At 36.8% G+C, this 22,915-nt stretch overlaps 3 protein-coding genes across 4 annotated transcripts; all 3 read right to left on the reverse strand.

The window, feature by feature from the left end:
• Positions 1–1,183: 1,183 nt before the first annotated feature.
• Positions 1,184–2,041, reverse strand: LOC137961204 (heavy metal-associated isoprenylated plant protein 28-like). The gene is made up of 3 exons (XM_068808358.1): positions 1,969–2,041; positions 1,703–1,778; positions 1,184–1,568 (listed from the first exon to the last, which is right to left on the reverse strand). Exons 1-3 carry the CDS (start codon positions 1,972–1,974, stop codon positions 1,213–1,215), a joined length of 438 nt encoding a protein of 145 aa, XP_068664459.1. The 5' UTR covers positions 1,975–2,041; the 3' UTR covers positions 1,184–1,212.
• A 9,588-nt stretch (positions 2,042–11,629) lies between these two features.
• On the reverse strand, positions 11,630–15,764 carry LOC137951163 (14-3-3-like protein D). The gene is made up of 7 exons (XM_068797757.1): positions 15,591–15,764; positions 15,171–15,477; positions 15,004–15,091; positions 13,760–13,869; positions 13,477–13,625; positions 12,049–12,104; positions 11,630–11,948 (listed from the first exon to the last, which is right to left on the reverse strand). Exons 1-7 carry the CDS (start codon positions 15,661–15,663, stop codon positions 11,946–11,948), a joined length of 786 nt encoding a protein of 261 aa, XP_068653858.1. The 5' UTR covers positions 15,664–15,764; the 3' UTR covers positions 11,630–11,945.
• Positions 15,765–17,558: 1,794 nt separating this feature from the next.
• Positions 17,559–22,915, reverse strand: LOC137960499 (putative lipase C4A8.10). 2 transcript variants are annotated; one of them, XM_068808138.1, is made up of 12 exons: positions 22,600–22,915; positions 21,136–21,280; positions 20,843–20,910; positions 20,563–20,633; positions 19,823–20,089; positions 19,484–19,647; positions 19,088–19,143; positions 18,924–18,976; positions 18,603–18,771; positions 18,421–18,518; positions 17,919–18,045; positions 17,559–17,762 (listed from the first exon to the last, which is right to left on the reverse strand). In XM_068808138.1, the coding sequence occupies exons 1-11, from the start codon at positions 22,700–22,702 to the stop codon at positions 17,941–17,943; spliced, it is 1,299 nt and encodes a 432-aa protein (XP_068664239.1). In that variant the 5' UTR covers positions 22,703–22,915; the 3' UTR covers positions 17,559–17,762; positions 17,919–17,940. The 2 variants fall into 2 exon arrangements, with proteins under 2 accessions (XP_068664239.1, XP_068664249.1); XM_068808148.1 differs by lacking the exon at positions 22,600–22,915 and having other exon boundaries at positions 17,562–17,762; positions 20,843–20,881; positions 21,136–21,240.

The following is a 22,915-nucleotide window of genomic DNA, read 5'->3' on the forward strand; positions in this document are numbered from 1 at the left end:
TGGATGTATGAGGTTAAACTCTAAGAGATAAAAGGGTTTGCCTCTCATCCTTGTGGAAACCTTCTCTTCTCTCTCTCTATTTTTTCTTCTTTCCTTGTCTCTACTAGCTCCTCTCTACCTGACTTCCTCCTTTGTTCTAAACTAAACATTCAATCTGTTACCAAATCACACTTACCAAGGACCACCTCATTTAGCTAAGCAACACATGAAGATTCGGCATGATAAGAAGCACAAGGATGTAGAGTTCTTGGAGGCTGACATAGTCTACATGAAACTCCATCCTTATCGTCAATTATCACTTGTTACCCGAAGGAACCAAAAGCTAACCCCTCAGTTTTTTTACCTTATAACATCAATGGATAGGAAAAGGATGATGTTCTTTGTCCATTTTTTCATGTTTCTCAACTAAAGAAACTTGTTGGCGGTCACCATGCCGTTTCTACCACCCTGGTAGCTATTGCCGTAGATGAAACTCCCCTTCCTTTGGCCATCCTCGAGCAACATCAATTTTGACATGAACTAGGCTTCAAATTTGGTGCAATGGGATCAAGCTTCGGTTTCCTCCTTTTAGACCTTGATAAAGTACGAAAACTATAATTATGAGTAATTTTGTTATTTTTTAAGTGTTAATTTTGTTAGAAATTGTTTGAGTCAACAACAAAGCTTGTACTATAATGAATGGATATATTAAAAGAAATCAAGGGGGAGAGGGTATTGCACCCCTAGTTTTTTTTCTTGCAGGTTTCCCCTATCCTGTTCCCGAGTCCCATATCCGAAATCGTGAAGAATGATCCGACTTGATTGACCAAACCCAGCTTAATTTCACCTGGCTCAAATGGGTTACCGAGACTGGATCGTAAAACACTGATTTATACATCCATAGATTTCTTGGATCCTTGCGTGATGTTTCAGAACAGGTTCTTTGGATGTAATTCAGAAAAAGACATTCCTTGGCTGGATTGGGCTAATCATCCACCTTATACTCATCGTTTTGATGTCATCCCCTCCAAACGCGAAACGAACAAAAATATAAACACGTAAAAGCCATAACCATCGGCATCTATATCTTTGCTGATATTGATATTTGGAGAAAACCGCAAGAGGAATTTTGCAAAAAAAATCACTTCTCTTGCACGAGAAAACAACAAAACGCAGAAAAAAAAAAAAAAAAAAGGCTCCTATATCATAGTAAGCAAAGATGTATGTGATCGTTCACATGACGGAGCACGCGTTGGGGTTGTCGTCACTGAACATAGCTCCCGCTCTGTCACTGACAACGTTGGAAGAGGCTGGGCGAGAGTAGTTTCCGTAGTCATGGCTATCATAACCATGCTTGTAATAGTTATAATGGGAAGATGGCGCAGCATAAGACAGGTAACTGCTTGGCGTCTGATGATGCTGGTTGTAGAGGTGTTGGTTGTGAGCGTGGATTTCAGGGTTGTAAGGGAAAGGCCAAAGCTCAGCTCTCCTTCCTGTCTTCCTCACAGTCTTTAAAACTTTCCTCTGGTCTGCGTAGCCCGTCACCGTGACCTTCTGCATCGCCATGTCTATGTCAATTTGATCAACGCCTGAAAGTAGAAGGACAGATTAATTTAATAATTAGCTCGTAGCAGCAGCATAGCACTCCATAGAAGACTGATCAGAGGCTCGTTGCAGGCGAGGATGGGAAAACATGCTCTTCAGTCGAAGGGAAACGTTGTACCTTTTAGATTTTGGAGGTATTTTCTAATCTTGCTCTCGCATCCAGGACAATCCATATGCACTCTCATCTCCACGATCTGTACATCAAAATCCACTCATAATTAGCGTTTATGCTTGATACGATGATGGTGAAGTCTCAGACCTTTCACATCGCCAAAAGTCTAGCCCAGGATTCAATAACTCCCCGGCTGACTTCTAGACATGAAAGGGACAAAAAATGGTTGTGGGATCGGAATTCTGCACAGAAGAGAGAGCAATCAAACTTACCGTCATCGTTGCCAATGCTGCTTTGCTGTTGTGCTTCTCTGCTAAGCCTGCTGAAGAACGGTGGTTTTCGCACTTGTGATTTCCGACTGATGAAGCTCCTGGTGTAGCTATCAACCAATTTATAGCCACAGCACAGAGGGTCCATTTGTCTTTTCAAGAATATTAAATTTGTATTTTCTGCACCGACTTAACCATGGCTTCACTTCCTCCCGCAGAGTCCGCGTCGATGGCAAGGAGGGGGAAATTACCTGGTTCTGGATATGCATTTCCCCCCGCGGAAGAGTCAACTTGCAGCGAATCGCGATAATTCTTGAGTAATAAATTAAGCAAGCGCGTCATTAAAGACAACTGGTTGGTAGCTTGGAGGCATGGGGCTGGAGCGGACGGACATAAATGAAAGCAACAGGCCGTTGGCGTAGCCGGCCGCGCTTCCATGGGGTCCTGCATCTTTTCGCTTCACTTGCATGGAAATTTCGATCGCCCCTGTCAGTCGCCGCCACCTTATGACACGTGTCCAAAGCGTTACAGTCGGCGGCATCTACGCGGCGGTGGAAGGATACTACGGGGAGGGAGACGACAAGTCCGAGAGCTCTCCGGTGCGCTCAGGAGATAAATGATTAATCAAATCTAAGTTACGTTAATGGATGAATTATGAATAGGATGGGGAAGCATTTGCATGTGTCCACCATGTGGAGTTGATCAATTAATACTGCCCATGTGGCTACACCTAAATAGACAAAGTGCTTTATTTCTGCCAAAAATAATAAAATATATTTTTATGGAATTTTCACTAAAAAAAATGAAAATATTTTAGGAAAAAATCACCAAGAAATATTTTCTTAATTTCTCAAAAATATTTCTTAGAAATAAATGCTACATAAATATGATTTTTATTTTAAGAAAGTATTTTATGGCAAAAATAATTATGCCTATAAATATTTTAATTTTTATAATAATTTTTATGGTGAAAAGTTGTCGATAATTTTTTTAAAAAAATTTCAAATAATTATTTTAAGGCTGAAATATACAATGAGAAATATTTTTAAAAATTTACTCAAAAAATATTTTATGATGAATACTAATACATGTGGTATGTAGGTGGGTCTCCATATTTTGAGGTTTGTCTCTAAGAGGTTTCTTGTCATCTGAGATTTGTCTGGTAATTAGATGGAAGAGAGTGTAACAAATAATGTGATCTATCTTGAAACGACAAAACTTGTTTAGAACAGTTTACAGATAAGCAAGAACAGAATCTTGCTCAACCATACTCTACAAAACATTGTAGTGCAAGAGAAACAAAACGAAACATTAGTGGCTGCCATCTGTCATGTAAATTTGAAGCCCTATTTTGAAGTGGCTAAGACTCAAATTCTTAGTTATGTTGTGCTGCCTTACTTGATGATATGTGTTACAATGCTCTTTTTTCAGATATAGCCTCAGCTACTCCTACAAATTTGTTGTCACCCATATACTCCCAGAGTAGGGGAGGAAACACCAATAATACAAGCTGTGGAAGAAATAATAGAGGTGGAAAACGAAGAGGTGACAGAATTAGACAAGGTTCCCAGAGAACAAAAAATCAAAATTGGATGTGTACTTACTATGGTGGACTCAATCATCTAGTTGATACATGTTGAAAAATACGTGAAAAACTAGAATGGGTCACTATTAATCAAGTTTCAACCAAAATTTCAGCCAAATCTGAAGGAAATATTGAATCCTTCAAAGGCAAATAGGCCTTCATAGGTGAGGATTTTGAGTTACTTAAAAAACTGAAGGACATGTTCGATTTTACCTCCAACACCGCATCCATTTCTGCTACTACTGCAATTACTGTTGTAAGTATATTTCTTCTACTTCCATCTCTTTATCTCCTTGGATCATTGACTCTGAGGCCTCCGAACATCTCACTGGAAATGTTAGCTTTTTGAACTCTTTATCTCATTGGCCAAAAAAAAAAGAGTTTGCACCAGATGGATCTCAAACCAAGGTACAAGGGATGAGATCTACTAATACTACACCACCTCTTCACTTAGAAAATGTTCTTTTTGTTCCACAATTTTTGTTAAACTTAATGTCTGTTAGCAACCAAAATTTTCAATTGTTTTCTAACTTTTTTATCCTACTCATTGTACGTTTCAGGATATGCAAACCAAACAGGTGATTGGTGGAGGCCATGAGTGGCAAGACTATATATTTTGGACACACCAAGCATTACTGTTGTAGCAAGCTGAAAAGTAAAAGCCCTCCAATTGGCACGGTATACTTGGACATCCTTCACCTCCTTCTATCCACTCATTGTTTCCATCTTTTAAGTTTGTTTTTGAGTTACAATGAAGTGTGTCACTTGAGTAAACACCATAAAAACACTTATTCTCCTTAGTCTTAAATTAAAGGTGTTACTCCTTTTTCTTTGGTTCACAATGATGTATAGGGACCACTAAATGTTTCAAATATTTCCCAATCAAAATAATTTGTTATATTTATTGTTGACTATACTAGAGTCACATGGTTATTCTTGATGAAAGAGAAAGTTGGACTTTTGCCTATTTTTAAATCCTTTTATGCAATAATTTCCACTCAATTTGGTCCAAATTGAAAATTCTTTTATTTGATATATCTCCAGTGAGTTTCCAAATTTTTGAGTGATAATAGAATTATTCATCAAACATCATGTATGTATACTTTACAAGATAATGGAGTGGCTAAAAAGAAAAATAAACACTTCGTTGAAGTTGTCGGGGCCCTACTATAGTGTACGAATGTGCCTCATTTCTATTAGCAACATGTGGTTCTCACTGCATTTTTACTTATTAATCAGTTGCCTTCCTCAATTCTCCACAGCAAGTCACCATATTCTATGTTGTTCCCTAATGATAATGTTTCTGCCCTTCCCTTAAAGACTTTTGGGTGCACTTATGTTTTGTTCATGACACATCTCCCCATAAAAATAAGTTGAATCCTCGGGCTATTAAATACATTTTTGAGATACTCTTGTACCCAAAAAAAGATTCATATATAATCCTTCCTTAAAAATAAAATGTTTGTGTCAACAAACGAGAGGTTCCTTCAGGGGCAACCCTTTTACCGCTTGGATCCTATTCCCCTTGGGTTTTCACCTTCTACACGTTTTCCCAAGCCCATGGTGTTATTGGAGGATCATCCTTGTTCCAACACAAACAACATTCATTTCCATCCCCTTGCTACATCACCTGGTGGAATCTACATATCCTTTTGAGGTAAATTCTCCTCCTTTTGCCCCTATTGTGTTTGTACCTTCATATGACACCAGACTATTGCTATTAGGAAGAAACCACAGTATTGCACTCAACCATCTATATCACATCCTAGGTCTAACATTTTATTTGCACATCGATTGTCTTCTACTTGTTGCACATTCTTTGCCTTTTTTTCTTCTACATCTCTTCCTATGTCATATTAGGAGGCCTTCCAGAATGGTAAGCAACAATGGAAGAAGAAATGACAACTTTGTATGAGAATCAAACTTGGCAATTGGTGTGTTTACCACCACAAAAGAAGATAGTGCGATGCAAAATGGGGTAGCTTTGTACTTGCCCAGATCAACTTCTTCTCTACAATCAACACATAATTTTGTATTTCGTCTCCATAGCAGGACAATATCTCATCATTACTATTTCTTTAAGCAACTCAAACACATATTTCCTTTGTGATAAGATAATATCATGCTTGCACTGAAGAACCTCAACACCAAAGAAACACTTAATGTCCCGAGTCCTTTATCTTGAATTCACTGCATATCATATGGTTTAACTTCTCAAATGCTCTCGGTATCACTACCTATCAAAATAATATCATCTACGTACACGACAAGTAGTACCACACCTTTCTCAATATGCTTGACAAATACGGAATGGTCCACTGAGCACCTTGTAAACCCAAATCAGAGCATAACTAGATTAAACTTGTCAAACTAGGCCCGCAGAGATTGCTTCATACCATATAAAGATTTTTTTAAGCGACATACTAACTCCCCCTCAACTAGATATCCAAGTGGTTTCTACATATAAATTTCCTCCTTAATATCGCCATTAAGGAAGACATTTATCACTTCTAGCTAAAAAACATGTCATCAAGAGTTAGTAGCAAAAGATAATAAAAGACATATCGTGTTGAGCTTGGCGACATGCAAAAAAGTTTCCTCAGAGTCAATCTCATAGCATTAAGTATAGTCTTTAGCCATGAGTCGGGCTCTAAGGCGGACCATGGAGCCTTCCGGATTATGTTTTACAGCAAAGACTCATTTACTGCCCATCGACTTTTTTATCGGGTGGAAGGGAAACAAGTCACGAAGTCTAATTCTCATAGAGGGCTGCCATCTCTTCATCCATCGCTACTTTCCATCGTGGATGTTGTAGGGCCTCCTGATAAGACTAGGGATAGAGAGAAGAAAAAGAAGCAAGAAACTTATAGCAAGATGAGGATAACCGATGGGTTGATAAAAAGTGAGAGATGGGATGAGAAGTTGATGATCGTGTGCATGACCTAGGCTCTTTCCGAAGATCGATCGGTTGAGTATCAAATGGAGGACCAAAAATACGAGGTAGAGAAGGTGAACTTACCTCAAAGGGGTCTGGAGACACCACAGGTGTTGTGTCGGCCAATACTTTAGGGGGCGGAGTAGGTGCGTCATAAAGGCAATGAGATGATGCTGAGTCATCCATTGACACAATAGGCTTAGGAAACTCATTAGCTGCAGAGAAACCAGGTGGGGCATCGGTGGATGAATAAAAGGGTTGTTCTTCAAAAATGTCACATCACTAGAAACAAACATCTCCCTCCCCCCCCCCCCCCCCCCCCCCCCAGAAAAAAAAAACGCATTTAATAACCATGGGATCCAATTTAGTAGTATGGGGGGATGTAACATGAAAAAAGCAAGTACACCCAAAGACTCTAAAATGATGAGATAATTGTCCATCACCGGGAAAGTGGTAAGAGTATGGTATCTTATTACCAAGTACTAAGGAAGACAACTTATTAATGAGAAAACATGCAGTAAGAATGGCATGTGGCCAGTAGAAGTGCGACACATGCATATGGTGCTGAAGAGCTCAAGTAACATAGAGACTGTGTCTATTCTTTCTTTTAGCCACATCATTTTGTTGTGGTCTACAGACACAAGAAGTTTAGAGAAGGATTCCTTTATCTCTGCAAAATGATTGAAAATCTCTTGACACATATTCCCTGGCATTATCTGAATGAAGGATTTTCAAGGTAGTATTGAACTACGTAGACACTATGACACAAAAAGATTTGAAAGTAGGTAATACCTCCGATCTATCTTCAAGTAAGAATAACCATGAAACCCAAGAAAAATCATCAACAAAGTAATGAAGTACTTTGAATGGGAAACATAAAGATGTTCATGGGTCCGACACTCATCAGTATAAAATAAAGAGAAAGGAGCAACACCTTTAGTTTTACCTCGAGGAGAATAAGTACTCCATTGGTGTTTGCTTACTTGACAATCTTCATAGTTCATACTGGAAATGGAATCTCAAGAAGGAACCATTTATTTGAGAGACTCCAGGGATGGATCGCCTAATTTATTATGCCACTAAAGAGTCATATGTTAAGCACTAGATGTGGTTGTGAGTACTAGAGAATTGAGATAATAGAGCCCCTCTTGTTCACGGCCTTCACCAATCACATGTTTTGTCTTCAAATCCTAAAAAAAAAAAACAGGTAATGGAGTAGTTAAATTTCTTTATTAATTGATTAGCGGATAAAAGATTTAAGGAAAAATCAAGAACAAAGAGGGCATCTTTTAAATGAAGAGTAGGTGTAGCAAATGTGGACCCCACCCCACGCACCTTGGTTTGATATCCATCTGTTATAGAAATAAACTTGTCAATTAAACAAGGAGAGATAAAACTCAAGAGGATAATATTGTTTGTCAAGTGCTCAGAGGCCCCACTGGAGAAATAGCCAAAACCATACTTGTTATAGTTGTAACATCAATAGAAGAAGCCTTGTTTGGGGTAGCTCTGTCTGTTGTATGAGCCATTATATGCTTAATCTTCTGAAGTAATTCAAATTCCTCTTCAAAAACGGTCTTTTTTTTGCATGTAAACACCATCATATGCATTATCTTCTGAAGTAGTTCAAACTCTTCTGTAGGGATGGTCTTCTTGCCTTTGGAGTTCTTAAGAGCCATTGTTGAGTTGAACTCTTTGAGCCAATCAAAACCTTTAAAAGGATTTTAAATTATACCAATCTAATAACTATCAACAAATAATGAACCTATTGTAATCAACTGAGGATTTCCTTCTGCAATACTAATGTCTCAATCAGAGAGAAACAATAGCAGTTGTTGTAAGCAAATAGAACACTTGTTGAAAAACGAAAGAAATGGGAAAACTTAAGAGCTCTAGGATTCTCGTGCTATCATGGGTATCTTTTCCTTGCTTAAGTGAAAGTTATACATCAGTTTTTTTGTGTATTGATCTATTGTTATAATTTTGTTGGGTGTACAAACACAATAACATATAGCATAAAATATATCCTCTCGACAGCAATAGATAGCTACATAGATATAAAAAAATGAAATAATATCTATAGAAATAATATCGAGAACCATTCAACTATAGTCCAAAAATAATATCATTTGATCCTCGAGCTTATATGCAAGAGTCCAGCCAACATTTGACTGGTTTTTGTTGAGAGAATGAAGACTAAATGAACGTGTTGTTGAGTGCTGGAGAATCAAAGATAAGATTATAACTCTTGGCAGAATGATAACCTTCGTCTTTTAATGAATCAAGAACTCAAATCGAGTTCTATCTTACTCTACTACTACCCAACAACTGCTACAAATATTCTCAAAAACAGAGAAGAGAACGAGTTATGAGTTTCTGAATATGTTCTTCAGATATATGGCAAATACCAACTTCTCCTTTTTCAATAGTTTTGATAGCAACAGATAATATTCGTCGTCCTTTTTGTCATAATAAAACAAAGATGATCAATCTAGAATTCAATCGAAAATTGTGAAGCTAAGAGATAAGATGATCACGTATAAGAGATCATGCCATATTAGCAGATGGGATACCATAAACTCTGCTAAATCGAGGTAAGTACCATAATCAAGCTAGTTTTCTTTATTTAGTTTATTAAACTTTTTAACAACGAAAACTTTCTTCTAAATTGGGCATCCTGCCCAAGATTCGAAACTGGAAAGTTTCCAAGTTTTTGAAAAAAACACTTCCAAGTTTAGACAGAAGGTACTTGGAAATCTTCCTCCATTGGCTAAGTTTCCAACTTTTGAACCATTCAAACTTTGCAATGACACGAGTAGTTCTAACTTCCATAACGTAACAAAAAATTCAAGCCCAGATGAAGATTATAACCAAAATGTATAGACAGAAGAAAGCATAACCAGATCTTTCAAGTTTGTAATAGAGTCAAGAGTAGATGAAGATAAGTCTTGGAGTATAGCTAGATGTGTGACCATAAGAAATAACTTCAAATTACTTACCAGAAGAGACTTCACAGAACTATTGGTCTTGTTTGACCAAGCATGGCGTGCCACAAGGAGCAATCTAGTTGTTGATATTGTTCTTAGCTACAAGTGTTTAATGTCTAGATCAAAGCCAACGTTTCCTAGTTCTCTCCCTCTTCCATTTTGAATTCAAGGGAGACAGGAGACGTCCTCAATCCGGGACAATGGAACTGAGCAAGGAGAATTGCTCTGACTTGAAGGTCATTGGTAATGAGAGAGAGAGGGGGGGGGGGGGGGGGGGGGGGGGGGGGGGGGGGGGCGGGAGGAAGGAAGAAGAAATGTAGAGAAGGTCATGTTTAGGAGAAAAAGAAGAGAGCATGTTTAGGAGAAAAAGAAGAGAGCACGTCAATGAGAGAAGGAGAGGAAAATAAGATTGTGGACTTGTGTCCTAATCCTCCCCCTTAAATTTTATTTATAAATGTCAATCATACAAAAATCACAAATGTACCCTTCACCCTAGAAGGAGTGAATAAGAAACAGAGATTATAAGATAATTACAACAATGATACCCAAATCTGCATATATCTTCTAACACACAAGAGCAAAACAGTCCAAGAGAATCCTAACGGGGTGTCAGCCAAACAAGAGAAAAAATGTCTAGACAAAGTCTCTAGAAGGGTAACCAACTTAGCAGAAGAATCTACAATTATCCATATTCAATGTATGACTTGGAGCATAAGTAAACCCATAGAAGAAGTTATGAAAACAACTCCTCTCTACCATCTATAGATAGGAAGCTCCATAAGTATTGTAATCATCTTTTATCAAAACAAATCCTTTTGGCTAATTATCTTCCCCTGCCACCACCAAAGAAGTCTTAATTAACAATATAAGGGTCAATATGCTGCTAAACTCCAATCAAAGGGTGTCTATCTTCACCAAGGAGTTTCTACCCTTGGCATAGGTAACTCAATTTGGTCTTCTATCCCTTCATCTTAATTTTACTTTATCTTGCTATATTAGTGATAATATTATTTATATTTCGAGTAGGTTATGTGAGATACATGTGGCAAGTATTCTCCTTAAGTGAAAAGTCTTAAGTAGTTTACCAAGAGTCTTTGAGATTATTTAAGTGTCTCTATCCTAGTTCTTTTATCAATTATAATGTCTTATATTAAGTAGTCTAGTACCTAAAAGCTAGGAAGGGTAACATGTTATAGTGTATCTATCTAACCAAGTCTCTCACGAAAGTCTTCCACTCAAGTATCCTAATTAAGGGCTACTCTTGATAGAGTCATGTTAGTGCCCTTTTTATCATTAAAAAAAAAACTTATAAAAATAGTCTTTGTTTGTCTTCTTTAGAGTCCCCCTACCCCAATCATTAGCCTCTAACCCTGCCATCAAGTCACCTGGGTCACCAAGACAAGGTCTCCTACCCTAGCCTAGAACTAGAATCTTAATGGTTTGCTTTATTTACTTGTACCCTAATAAATTATCCAAAAAAGAAAGAATTACACAAGGTTTGGCAAGAAAAATAAAATAAAACTAACACTAGCATACACAAACCTAGACTGCTAAATGCATATAATTTTCTTTGAAAAATTAGATGGAAGCAAGTAAAACTTAGAAGCGTGGCTATTGAGTCTTCCTGTTGATCTTCTCAACAATTAATCTTCCTTTCTTTGCTCTTTAATTTTTTAAGCTTATATCATTTAAGCCACCACTTTTGATGGATTCTAAGCAACAAAGGATTGGTAGAAGAGACTGTGCTCAAGTTTAAATACATTTAATCATCAAATTTATAGAATGTGTCTCATGTCACTAGTTCCTTACGGGGTGTTATCCTTGGGCTACCTTTTCTCCAAGAATGTGGGGACCACTCCCTCGTGAAAGATTTTTCTAATTTTTTTAAAATTACTTAAAGAGTGAGATCTAACATCAAGTTCAACCTGACCCAATCCCCTCACAAGGTATGTTGTATAATATTGAAACAGATCATAAGTGCAAATATAATCCTTGCCACATACCGTTTTTTAACAAGACATAACAAATGTACACAAACATTTTGAACAATTGTAAATTATAGAAATAAAATAAGAATAAAGAAAAACAGTATAAATTTTTTTACAAGGAATACCTAACATTCAGAAAAAAATTGGAACAAATCCGGTCACCAATGGCTGTTCATGGAAAGAAGTTACATTATCAAAAGATGAGAAACAGAGGAACAGTTCCGGCCCTTCATAGAAATCATTTCAGCCACACCAAATCTCAATCCTAAGCTCTGAGAATGGAGAGCTCAATAAAATTGATGGTTTTACAAACCCTACAATCGGACTGGTTCACCTCACTGTCCAAACATCAACTAAAAAATCTCACTGTAATAGCATGCAAGAGTAATAACATCACAGATAAATGAGATTTTCTTCCACTAAAAATGATACCAAACGGCACATCTGATCCCCCCTCGTGGCGCGCTCCCTGCTCCAACATCCTTTTACTGAAAAAAGGCAAAAAGGAGCAAGGTGAATAAGAACTATTCCAGTTACAAAAGTAACCCTGTATTTTTATAAACACTTTTGATATGGTAAAAAGCAAACCTCTGCATCCTCTGCTCCACCAGCTTTTGTGCTGCTGTCCATTTTCTGTGCGTCTTCTGTGGTCATAATAGATCAACATGATCAGACAGAATCATAGAACCTTGCTATTCAATAAATGATTTAAATGAATTCTCATCAAATCAACTACCTTATTCCTTCATCAAAGACTATTAAATTCCCATGTGTTTCACTAGATTTTGCTTCAGGTAAGCAAATAAAAAGAAAAAAAACGAAGCAGAATCCACTTCTAAATTAGTTTGTGTTAATTTAATGCCTTCTTGGAGTCACCCCATTCATAACTACATCCTCAGGTTACTCCCCTTCCATCAACAAATCATTCATTTAAAATACATCCATACTTTCTGTGAATGTTGATTACACATGCACACACACCCCTCCTTGTCCCCTGGTAAGACATAAACCCCCTCCCATGTGGCCATTGAGCTATGGCCCATGAAGAAGTCTATGATAAATTATAAATATAAAAGCATTCTCTTTTGTCATAGTTTCCACAATGTCCATAGTCTAAATCATTAGCATCAATTTATTGCACAAAACACATGCTACACATACTCAAGCATCAACAAACCTCAAGGGCAGTCATCAGAGTCTCCTGTGTTTCTCCGTTTTTTAGCACAAGAACATGAAAAAAGGAATGTAGAAACAGTTAAGTACTATATTGCCAAGGACCCAGGCGCAGGATTACATTATGGTCTGCTTTGCATTGGAGAAAGATAGATAATAAGCCACACATCTGGATCAGATGTATGACATTGAAACCTGCGTTGGCCTTGTAGGCCAAATATTGATCCAAAATCCACAAAAAGAAGCCTTTGACTTTTTCAGCTGAGAGCTACAAAGATATTGCAGCCAGTATGGTTCAAGCTATAACAGAAGTAATGGGGGTTTATGCACTAAAAGTGTCCTCATTCAAACCAAACACTTTCTTTCAAATCTAGAAAACATAAATTTGACTGCACAGCCAATTGATTAAATGAACAAAATACAGCAAATTTATAATGTCTCTCACACATTGATAGTGATATATGGAATCTAGAACCGGAAAGCTTGAGACTGATCAAGGGAGCAACCTTGATGCATCAAAGACAATGACACAAAGAAGGCTAGAGCTGATTCATAACTATCTGTTGTGAAAATAAATAGATATTGAAAATATCGCTTGTCACAGACAGGAGGGCAAGCTCGAATTGTTTTCGGGCCAAGAAATACATGGAATACCAATGACTTCCATTTGCTAAAAATGTCATACTATTTAATAGGTAAGCTTCAAAAAGGAAATAAAATAAAATAGCAAGAAATCTCACAATATGAAGACTGCTGATGAGATCAGGAAAATAGAAAAGACCTTAAAATTTTAGCAGAAATGGCAATAAAAATCATAACCACTTTCAGTGTTTCAAATATTACCTCCATCCTCTAGGATGTCCGAAGTCCACAAAGTAAGATTATCCCTCAAAAGTTGCATGATCAAGGTACTGTCCTTGTAAGATTCTTCGCTAAGGGTGTCAAGCTCTGAAATGGCTTCATCGAAGGCTTGCTTAGCAAGGTGACAAGCCCTGACAAAAACAATGAGTTAGGTTGTATAATTTTTTTTTTAACCTGATTAGGTTGTATAGTTATAATATTTACATATTAAGAACCTTTCTCTTCTTCTTTTTTTTTTTTCTTTAGGTCATTGCTCAACACTCACCTTTCAGGGGAGTTCATAATTTCATAATAGAAGACCGAGTAATTCAATGCTAAGCCCAGACGAATTGGATGAGTAGGAGACAGATCTGCCTCTGCCGTACTTGAAGCAATCTGCCATTTGTTCAAAAGAAGAATTGAGTTTTAGAAAACGGTCATGAAAAGGCTAAGAGTACATAAAACATATGTAGTGACAGTTTCCACTTTCCTATCCATCAAAGTATACATAATTAATAAATAACAGATGTAGAGTCATGTTATTCTTATTTGCAATGAATGTGACAAGATGAGATGTAGAAAAATACATAAATAAAAAGGAAAGTGACATCTCTGAAAACGGACTTTCATAAAGGTCCACGACCACACCTAGATTTCCTATTTTCAGTTCACTTTTATAATGGTACTTCTCAATTGTCGATTAATATGTATCACACATCATGATAATAAACAAACACTAAAGAGAACACACAACAGACATGAATGGTAAATACGATATCTTCTGAAGAGATAAAAATGAAGCAATTAAATAAAAGAAACCATTCACATACCGGCAGAGGATCAAAGTCATGAAGTAAAGAAATCATGAAAAATAAACACCAATGATGAATGACTCTACACAGCGAGAAAATTTACATCTTAAAATGACAGCAGCAAAAGATAAATTTAAGAGACAAATACATCAGTGGATGATGCAGCCAGCATTGCTTCAAATGAGAACAACCCAAAGAGTATTACAAATCTTCAAGATGATATAATCATACCCTTTTGAGCATGCAAATGAGAATAACCCAAGAGTATTACAACTCTTCTACATAATACTCTCCTTGAAGGAATATGACAGTAGAATTAGACAAACAGCAAAGCCAGAGTCATTAACCATAGGCTGAAATGCATTACAATGAAGAACAATTAATGAACATCATCTATCATGCATATCCTTTAAAAAAACCTCATTAAGTCATGATAGAATCTAGAAATGACAAAAGAACACAGAAGAAAAGAAAATGAAGAAGCAGATATAAAACGCAATTCCACTCGAAAAATATAACAAAGTCAAGAGAATCAAAACAAAAAACCTACAATTTGCTCGGATCGAGGAATATTCTTTACTGAAAATAAAAAAAAATGTGAATAACTCATAATTCTAACCACATCAAAATAATTTTTTAGAATGTGAAGAAGTAAAAAAGCTGAAGGTGTGTAACCTCTTGCCCTTCTTGAGCATGCAGGGCTCAATGGTAGGCATACCTGATAGGCTTTCAGGGACTGATCTGCAACCTCCTTCCTCTCATTACCAATCTTAAATTCGGCCAAGTAACGAAAATAATCCCCTTTCCTGCAGTCATCCAAACCCTCGAAACCCTAAATACTCGACTTCCACCCAAAAAACACAACCATCAAAACAGACCACTCACATTTTATAATAAAACACAGTAGATTCTCCCGCAGAGGAAGACGGAATGAGGTGTTCGTCAATTACGGTCATGATATCATTACAAATGTTTGACAATTCCGATTCCACCTTCTGCCTGTATTCCTTAATCCGCTTCACGTTCTGTTCATTTCCCTTAGTTTCCTCTTTCTGCTCAATGGAACACAAGATCCGCCAAGACGCTCTCCGTGCCCCAATCACGTTCTTGTAGCCAACAGAAAGTAGATTTCGCTCCTCTACAGTCAATTCTACATCAAGCCTCGCCACCTTCTTCATGGAATCGACCATTTCTGCGAGAAGAACACATACATGAAAGGAAACCCTCGGCGATCGGCATAAAAAAAAAAAAAAACAGATATAGAAAAGCTAAGATGTACAGATCTGGGAGAATAAAATACAGTACCATCATATCTTTCAGCTTGCTCAGCTAGCTTTGCAATGTAAACGAAGTTCTCACGTTCCTTAAGGGAAGCCATGGAAGATCTGCAAATAGGGTTTCAGAAGCTCTCTCTCACCCTCAAGATTAATTTACTTTCCGGCAATTCGACGATGAGAGAAAGCAGTAGGAGAAAATTAACAAAACGAGACGTTAGGCCGGCAAAAGCCATTTATAGGAGTGAGTTGGAATACAGTCAGCGAAGCAAAGCGTGGGTCCGATTTCTGCTCCACGTAGGTGTAAGGAAGCAATCAGGTGTCGCTCCATTCTTAGGGCAATTTAATTTTCGTCGTCAGAGTGTCTTATTCAGAAAATTCCTGCTAGAGACCAAACAATGGCGGGTCTCTGTAATCTTCTATTTTACCGGAATAAGGAAAGGTTGATCGTCGACCTCATCTCGTCACGCTGCTTCAAAAATCTGATCTTGGTCTTGGGACCTAGACGAAACCGGTGAACACTGATGAGGCCTCCCACAGGAAAACAGACAACAGCGCGACTTAGGGAGGGTTAGTCCACAATGAAGTGAAAAATTAAACTGAAGTGAGATGAATTTCTTCTACTTCAACTCATGTTTGGGTATTAGTATAGACGAGTTCAAGTGGCTGAAAAATAAATTCCAGTGTTAGTGCCCCCAAACGAAAAGTATGATATAAATAAGAGAATTAGTAACTTTTTATAATATACTTAATAGAACATATACCTAAACATATAATTAACTAAAATAAACGTGATTACGTGTAGTCCATAATATATTAATATCTTAATTAATGAAAAACTATATTATATTACTTAATGATTATAATTTATTATAAATTAAAACAATAATTACATGTAACTAGAATAAATTATATAAATTAATAAAAATTTAAAAAATAACATAAGATAATATAATAAATAAACCTAATGGTTTAATTAATTATAACAATTTGGATAATTAAACCAATTAATGATTACAGTTTATTATAAATTAATATACTAATTACGTGTGACTAGAATAAATTATTTAAAATAAATAAAATTTTAAAAATAACATAAACGAATATAATAAATAAATAAATTATTTTGTAATGACATAAGATGTTTTTTAACAACTAAACTCACTATTTTAATACAAAATAAAAAATACATAATAAATAAATAAATATATTAATTTATCAATAACATAATATATTTATTTATGTATTATTAATTAATAATATATTAACACAAAATGTAAATCCAGTGGTTTAAAGTTTATTATAATAAAACTAATTCATGATTAAAGTTTATTATAAATTAATATACTAATTACGTGTTATTAGAATAAATTTTTAAAAAGTGAAAAAAAAATTAAAAATAAGTCGTCGTCATCATCGTCGTTGTCGTCGAAGAGCCCTGCGGCTCTAACACCTTCAATTTTGGATTTCCCAGGCGGCTCCGAGACCTTCGATACCGCCACGAATTTTTGTTACAGCGTGAAGATCGACCTCACAACAACAAATGTCCCTTCGTTGTTCTGCGCCGACGAGGTTCCGATCCCAATCCGTTCTCCGAAGCATCATAGACTCGGTAAGAATCCTAAAATCCCGTGAATCACTGATACCGATGGCAAAAAACCTAGGTATTGCACAGCGAGAGAAACAGGATGAATAAAATTGGGGCGAACGAAGAAAGCAGAGAGCGAAAACGAGAGAAAGCAGAGAGAGGAAAGACGAGGGGAAGAAATGGGAGAGGAGAAGAGGAAATGAGAGGGATTTTTTTGTTTCATGTTAGGGGGGGGGAGGAGAAGAGGAAATGAGAGGGATTGGTAAGTGAATGATTCGGAAAAAAAATAAGAATCAATTTTCCTCCGTTTTTGCCTGGACAGTTGAAATGGTATAATCTCACTTCAATTCAAGTCTTTTTACCCCCTTGATGTTTTCTCGAACGAAAATCTAATTGTCACTCCGACTCAATAAATGAAATTATCAAAACATCCAGTAAAATAATCAATCGTTTTTTGTTGTTGATTTGTCAATGTACAGCATGTGATGCTTACAACAGTAGCGTTTGTATCTAGAGGTTCGCCATTATGTAGGGAAGAGATTCTTGTTGTTTTAGACTGTCTGCAACATGAGCAACAACCCCAGCCCCAGCATTCTGCCACCATTCGCTTTTCACCTGCATCAACGACAGACAAAAAAAAAAAAAAACTGTCGTGAACGAGAAAAAGAGAGCATCAAACGCGATATTACTATACTAACGCCCCCAGACCGCATAAGACACGCCTGGATGGTGGATGGTGGATGGTGCAATACTAGGGGGCGATGAACAAACCAGGCAACTGTAGCGTTTTTATCTAGAGGTTCGCCGTTATGTAGGGAAGAGATTCTTGCTGTTTTAGACTGTCTGCAACATGAGCAACAACTCCAGCCCCAGCATTATGCCACCATTCGCTTTTCACCTGCATCGACAACAGAAAAAAAAACTTTCATGAGTGAGAAAACGAGAAAAAGAGGGCATCAAACTCGATATTCCTATATTAACGCCCCCACACCGCATCAGACAAGCGTGGATGGTGGAAGGTGCAATACTAGGGCAACAAACAAACCAGACAGGGTAAACATGCTAAGAACTATCAATGCTGGCTCGGTGACTCAAAATAACTCATCAAAAAAGCTATTATACATTTAGGTCTTTTAAGCAAAACTGGGCAACCTAAATTATACATTCTGTGACTCGCAAAAATGTCATAACATAAAGCTGGTGCTTTTGGAAACTTCAAAAGAAAAGAGGAACATACAAGCTTAAGTGATTTGACAACAGAGTAAATTCATACATGAATGTTGTTATGAGCAAAAAAAGGCCACATTGCTGAATGAAAGCTGACATCCACTTTCTTCCATCCTACTCGTTGTAGTCCTCGGATCATTTCCTCTGAAAGAACTTGAAAGTGGTGAACAAGTCATAGGCTAACAGAAAAAGAAAGGAACAAAAGTATCTATTGGTTATAAAATAAACCTTCCATGATATTGTGATACTCAGCTGTGTTTTGAGTGCTGGGAGTTGTTTGAGCAGCTTCTTTGGCCTTTGCTGCTTCCAGAGGAAAATGCGGGCCATCACATGACACAGGTGGGCAGTATTCCACATCTACAACATGCTTGTAACCATCCAAAGACCTTTGTGGGGGCTGCCAGTTTTAATAGGAGATCAGTCTAGACAGAGAAATTTGCCACTCATGATTAAGAGCATTTGGTTCATGGCTCAGCTGAATAACTAATTATTCCATCAATGTACAAGAGAATTGCTATAATTCAAGAAAAGCACTTTGGATTGAATTACCTTAACAAGTTCTTTTTCTCTTCGTATAGAGGATGTGCGCCAGCCAACCATATCTAGATGATGCTACAGAAAACTATATTGGGAAAGAAAGAGGAATAAAGGAAAAAACATGATTTAAAATAAGTTAATTCAGTACACAATACAGGTAAAGGTAAAAAGGATACGATCATAAGAGACATTGGCATAGACAGTACGACATTTAAATGCTTCAAGAGCAGATCTGCAAAAAAAAAGTCAGAGCATGTAAACAATTTTCAGTTTTGCTCATCAAATACATTAATAAGTAGAAGAGGATGATAAGCAGTTAAAGTACAGATATGGATAAGTCAACCAAAACCATCAAAGTAAGACAACTCTGTTATCCATCAGTTCGAAATGAATTTATTCTTTTTGACAATTAGTTAGCAACAAAAAAAAAACAGTTATAATAACCAAATCAGGAATTTCATGGAAATCAGATTGTAATTTTTTTGGATCCTTTTCTATTGTGGGTCCAATCAATGACTTGGTGTGTAAAATATACTGCTTGGGAGCATTGAAAGCAAAATATTTCAGCTTACATAAATTTTCCATCCTCACAATCAGATACCATTCTCAGAAGAAGAGGCGGCCGGCTTGATTTGCCTTCTGTGAGGAATAGCTGACGACCAGTTTGGCCAATAAAAAAGGGGGCTATGGGTGGAGCCAATTTTTCCAAGAAAGGAACTCCCAGGAGAAATGGAAGCTGAAAATTCAAGAATAATATACATGAACTCAGATTTCAGTTTCCAGTAATTAGAAACAGGAAATGTATCTGCATTCCTCTCTACTCTAAAACAAAATTCCTCGAATTAGAACTATTTCTTTGTATTTTCCTTTCTTATAGTAAATTCACGGTACTCTGTATCTAAGAATTTTACCTGATTTTTCCCTCTTACTCCTAAATGTGGAGTTGCTAATGTAATAAAATTGGCTGGCTCCAATCCTGCAATTTTTCCTACAGTAGAAGTGTCTAACGTTCCTCTGCAAGCAACTTCACGGCTGTAAAGATCATCAGGTTGAACACTGACCAAGGCACAAGGAGAATAAAGAACTGCAATTGCATATCGTGCAAACAAACCACCCAGAGAATGAGCTAAAAAGGAGATCTTTTTCAAGCTTTTCGTTCTTTGGACCACTTGCATAACCTGCTTCAAATAACTCAACTGTAAAAAGTGCACATCCCAAGATTTCAAAATAAGAAGTTTCTCAATAGAAATGGAGACTCCTTACACAAGTAGCATAAAAAAATGTGTGACATGTGCTGAATTGTTCTAAAACCACTTAAAACATCAGATTTTGGGAAAAAAACTGTGCAAGAATCTCATGAAGTGCAAGAGTTTAGCTTTCTGATCCATGTTTTACCTACACCTGAGTCAGGAGAGAAATAATTCCTAAATCGGAATACTTTTTTTGTAAGTACATTTAGAATACCCTTGATAAGCCTAGATTCATCAATCAGAGGGAGTTTGAATCATGGATCATCCAAGGCAGAGCTTTCAAATAAGGACTCAAGTCATTTACCCATGCATCTATAAGAAAGCCTAATTAGACATAAAAACAAGCCTAATTATATCAATAGGACCACTTGAGACCAGAAAGAAACTATTAAGGGACTCACTTCATCTGCCAATCGTCTTCCTGCTCCATCAATTCCACCAAAGGTTTTTGTGTAGGTATTAGATGAACTGGCTGTATGAACATGACAGCCATCGCATGAGAAACATAATCTGTTGAATACACAACAAAAACAGTGGGACAACAAAAATAACATCCACACACCATTCACTAAGGAAATGATATTATGTATATGAGAAAAGAAAGTAGATTAAGCTATACATAAAAAGCGATTAACATAACCAAAAGGCTTGATCTCACGGAAATCCAAACACAAGACTTACCATAAATAAGAAAGCTGCTTCCCAACCTTCTTTTCAGCTCTGCTTCAACATAAGTCCAATCACTTGGGCTGTAGTAGCAGATGGGAATAACAACTTTGAAATTTCATTTTTCTATCTGAAACTAGAAATAACAAGCTTTACAGTTGAGATTTCTCAACATCTTTCTCTGGCATTTTTTTCTTTACAGACACCAAATAGAAGGTCTTTCGTTAGATATTCCAGTTCCTGCCAGTCTCAGAGAAAAACATTGGCAGAGAAATGTTTAAGAATTTCAGGTATTGACTTATCTTTACCTTGCCAAGATGCCATGAATTAGGACTAGAAGATGATCAGGCTCAAGTTTAAACTTTGAAACTCCGTTGGGAGCGGCAACATTTGCTTGAGTGGTACTCATTGCTTGAATTCTTAAGCTTGTACTTCTGTCAAAATTATTTATGCCTGCACACAATTAAGTTAATTAATGCTGGCTAATACAACAGAGGTGGTCAAGAATTTTTCCGTTCATTTCTACTACTCAAAATAAGAAAGAGAAAAAGAACTATTGTGTGCATGTTATCAAAGTTATGCTTGCAAAACTGAATATGATAGGAGACAACATTTTGGACAAAATATACTATAGAGCAATTATCCATTGAAACAAAAAACACCAACGAAACCACTAAAATATTGACCCACATTAATTCATTTACATGAAAACTACAACCATGTCAGGTAAAATAATAATGTCGTGATGACTAAAATATAATTTTTTCCTCAGACAAATTGAACAGTTTTCAAATGTTAAATTCCATCTTTAAATGACTTCTATGAAAATACTAACTGAGAGAAATCTTAAATAGCCTACTAGGAATTTGTCAAACCTCAATGCGGAGGATCTGTACTGTTGCATAATGGCTAAAGAAACAACAGATAATAATCTTGCATGTGGCATTAAAATGTTAAATGAACCATAAGTGAAATAATTTTGCAGTTACCATGTAGTATTCATCCATCTACCCAAGTGGCTTCTCTGATGAATCTCAGTCATACCTTACCAACAAGGTTAACTTATGAGTAACCCGATCCTTAATTCCCATTAAATTCTGATTGCCACTTTCATGCCATCCACTGCATTTGACCTTATGTGGACTTAACGTTTATTTTTTGCTTCCCCACACCCCACTTCCAACAAAATCTAAGCCACTAAAATTTATCCGGTTAAGAGTCCTTCACTAACAAAGAGTTTAAATCTTTGACAGTAAAAATCATCAAGATTCCTTAATTCCCTCTTAGTGGCTAAGAAACCAGACTTTGCAGCAAAGTCATTTTCCCTTTCCTCCCTATGCGAATTACACATCAACCAGTAATGCACTTCTTCATTTTTCACAAAGAATAAATTCAACACCATCATAACAAGATAACCGGCTTGGCAGTCACCCTTTTTGTTTTATGACAACAATAAGCAGCAATTGCAGAGCTTAGAAACAAAGAAATGAGCTAGCTATTAGAGCAACTAACGGCGAATGTGAGAATGGAAATTGTCAAAGAAAAAATCGTAATCATAAAGCCAAAGTATAGACTAACAGCAACTATGTACAGTTTCTTCAATTTGCAAGGAACCAATTCAAATAGCCCTATTATAATAAAAATCCAACTGCTGTTTTGCTATTTGATTTTCCGAAGAGTAACTTCAATTCACTTCAATTTCTTGGCAGAATATCAGGGAGGGACGTAAAGAATTGCATAAAAAGATAAAAAGGAAATACCCGAGGCACTACCTCTAATGTAAAGAGTGGAAAAAGCGGATGCATATTTGCCATTTCCGATCTTCAGAATCGGGTAATAGTAACGAGGAGCATGTACTAATGGGGTGGAGGCCATTAAAAAGAGATGTCCAAAAGCCTATAAAGGCAATTTTTCCTCCTATTTCCTTACGATATTATCACATCGTTGGTGCTCATCGTCGTCGTCGTCATCGTCATCATGCAGCCCATTCCCAATTCAGTGATCCGTTCTGCGTCATCATCACCACACGCCTGTTTCCAAATGGGTTAATAAAACAAAGGCGCGAGGAACGATGCGCGTGGCTTATCT

This window comes from Aristolochia californica, unplaced genomic scaffold (assembly GCF_029961685.1).
Source record: "Aristolochia californica isolate CCGP_79_NKW_82.1479 unplaced genomic scaffold, dmAriCali1.0.hap1 SCAF_1, whole genome shotgun sequence".
In the NCBI taxonomy this organism is placed as follows: Eukaryota; Viridiplantae; Streptophyta; class Magnoliopsida; order Piperales; family Aristolochiaceae; genus Aristolochia; species Aristolochia californica.

Excerpts from the sequence above, each read along its gene's own strand:
- LOC137961204 (XM_068808358.1), bottom strand. Across the intron at positions 1,569-1,702 it reads ATACCTCCAAAATCTAAAAG|GCGTTGATCAAATTGACATA; the intron begins GTACAACGTTTC and ends TTCTACTTTCAG.
- LOC137951163 (XM_068797757.1), bottom strand. The coding sequence starts at position 15,663 with ATGGCTTCCCTTAAGGAACGTGAGAACTTCGTTTACATTGCAAAGCTA. Across the intron at positions 15,478-15,590 it reads GCAAGCTGAAAGATATGATG|AAATGGTCGATTCCATGAAG; the intron begins GTACTGTATTTT and ends TTCTTCTCGCAG. Across the intron at positions 12,105-13,476 it reads GGACATCCTAGAGGATGGAG|AAGACGCACAGAAAATGGAC; the intron begins GTAATATTTGAA and ends TTATGACCACAG.
- LOC137960499 (XM_068808138.1), bottom strand. The coding sequence starts at position 22,702 with ATGGCCTCCACCCCATTAGTACATGCTCCTCGTTACTATTACCCGATT. Across the intron at positions 20,911-21,135 it reads ATTCATGGCATCTTGGCAAG|CCCAAGTGATTGGACTTATG; the intron begins GTAAAGATAAGT and ends CTGCTACTACAG. Across the intron at positions 20,634-20,842 it reads AAGCAGCTTTCTTATTTATG|CCAGTTCATCTAATACCTAC; the intron begins GTAAGTCTTGTG and ends ATGTTCATACAG.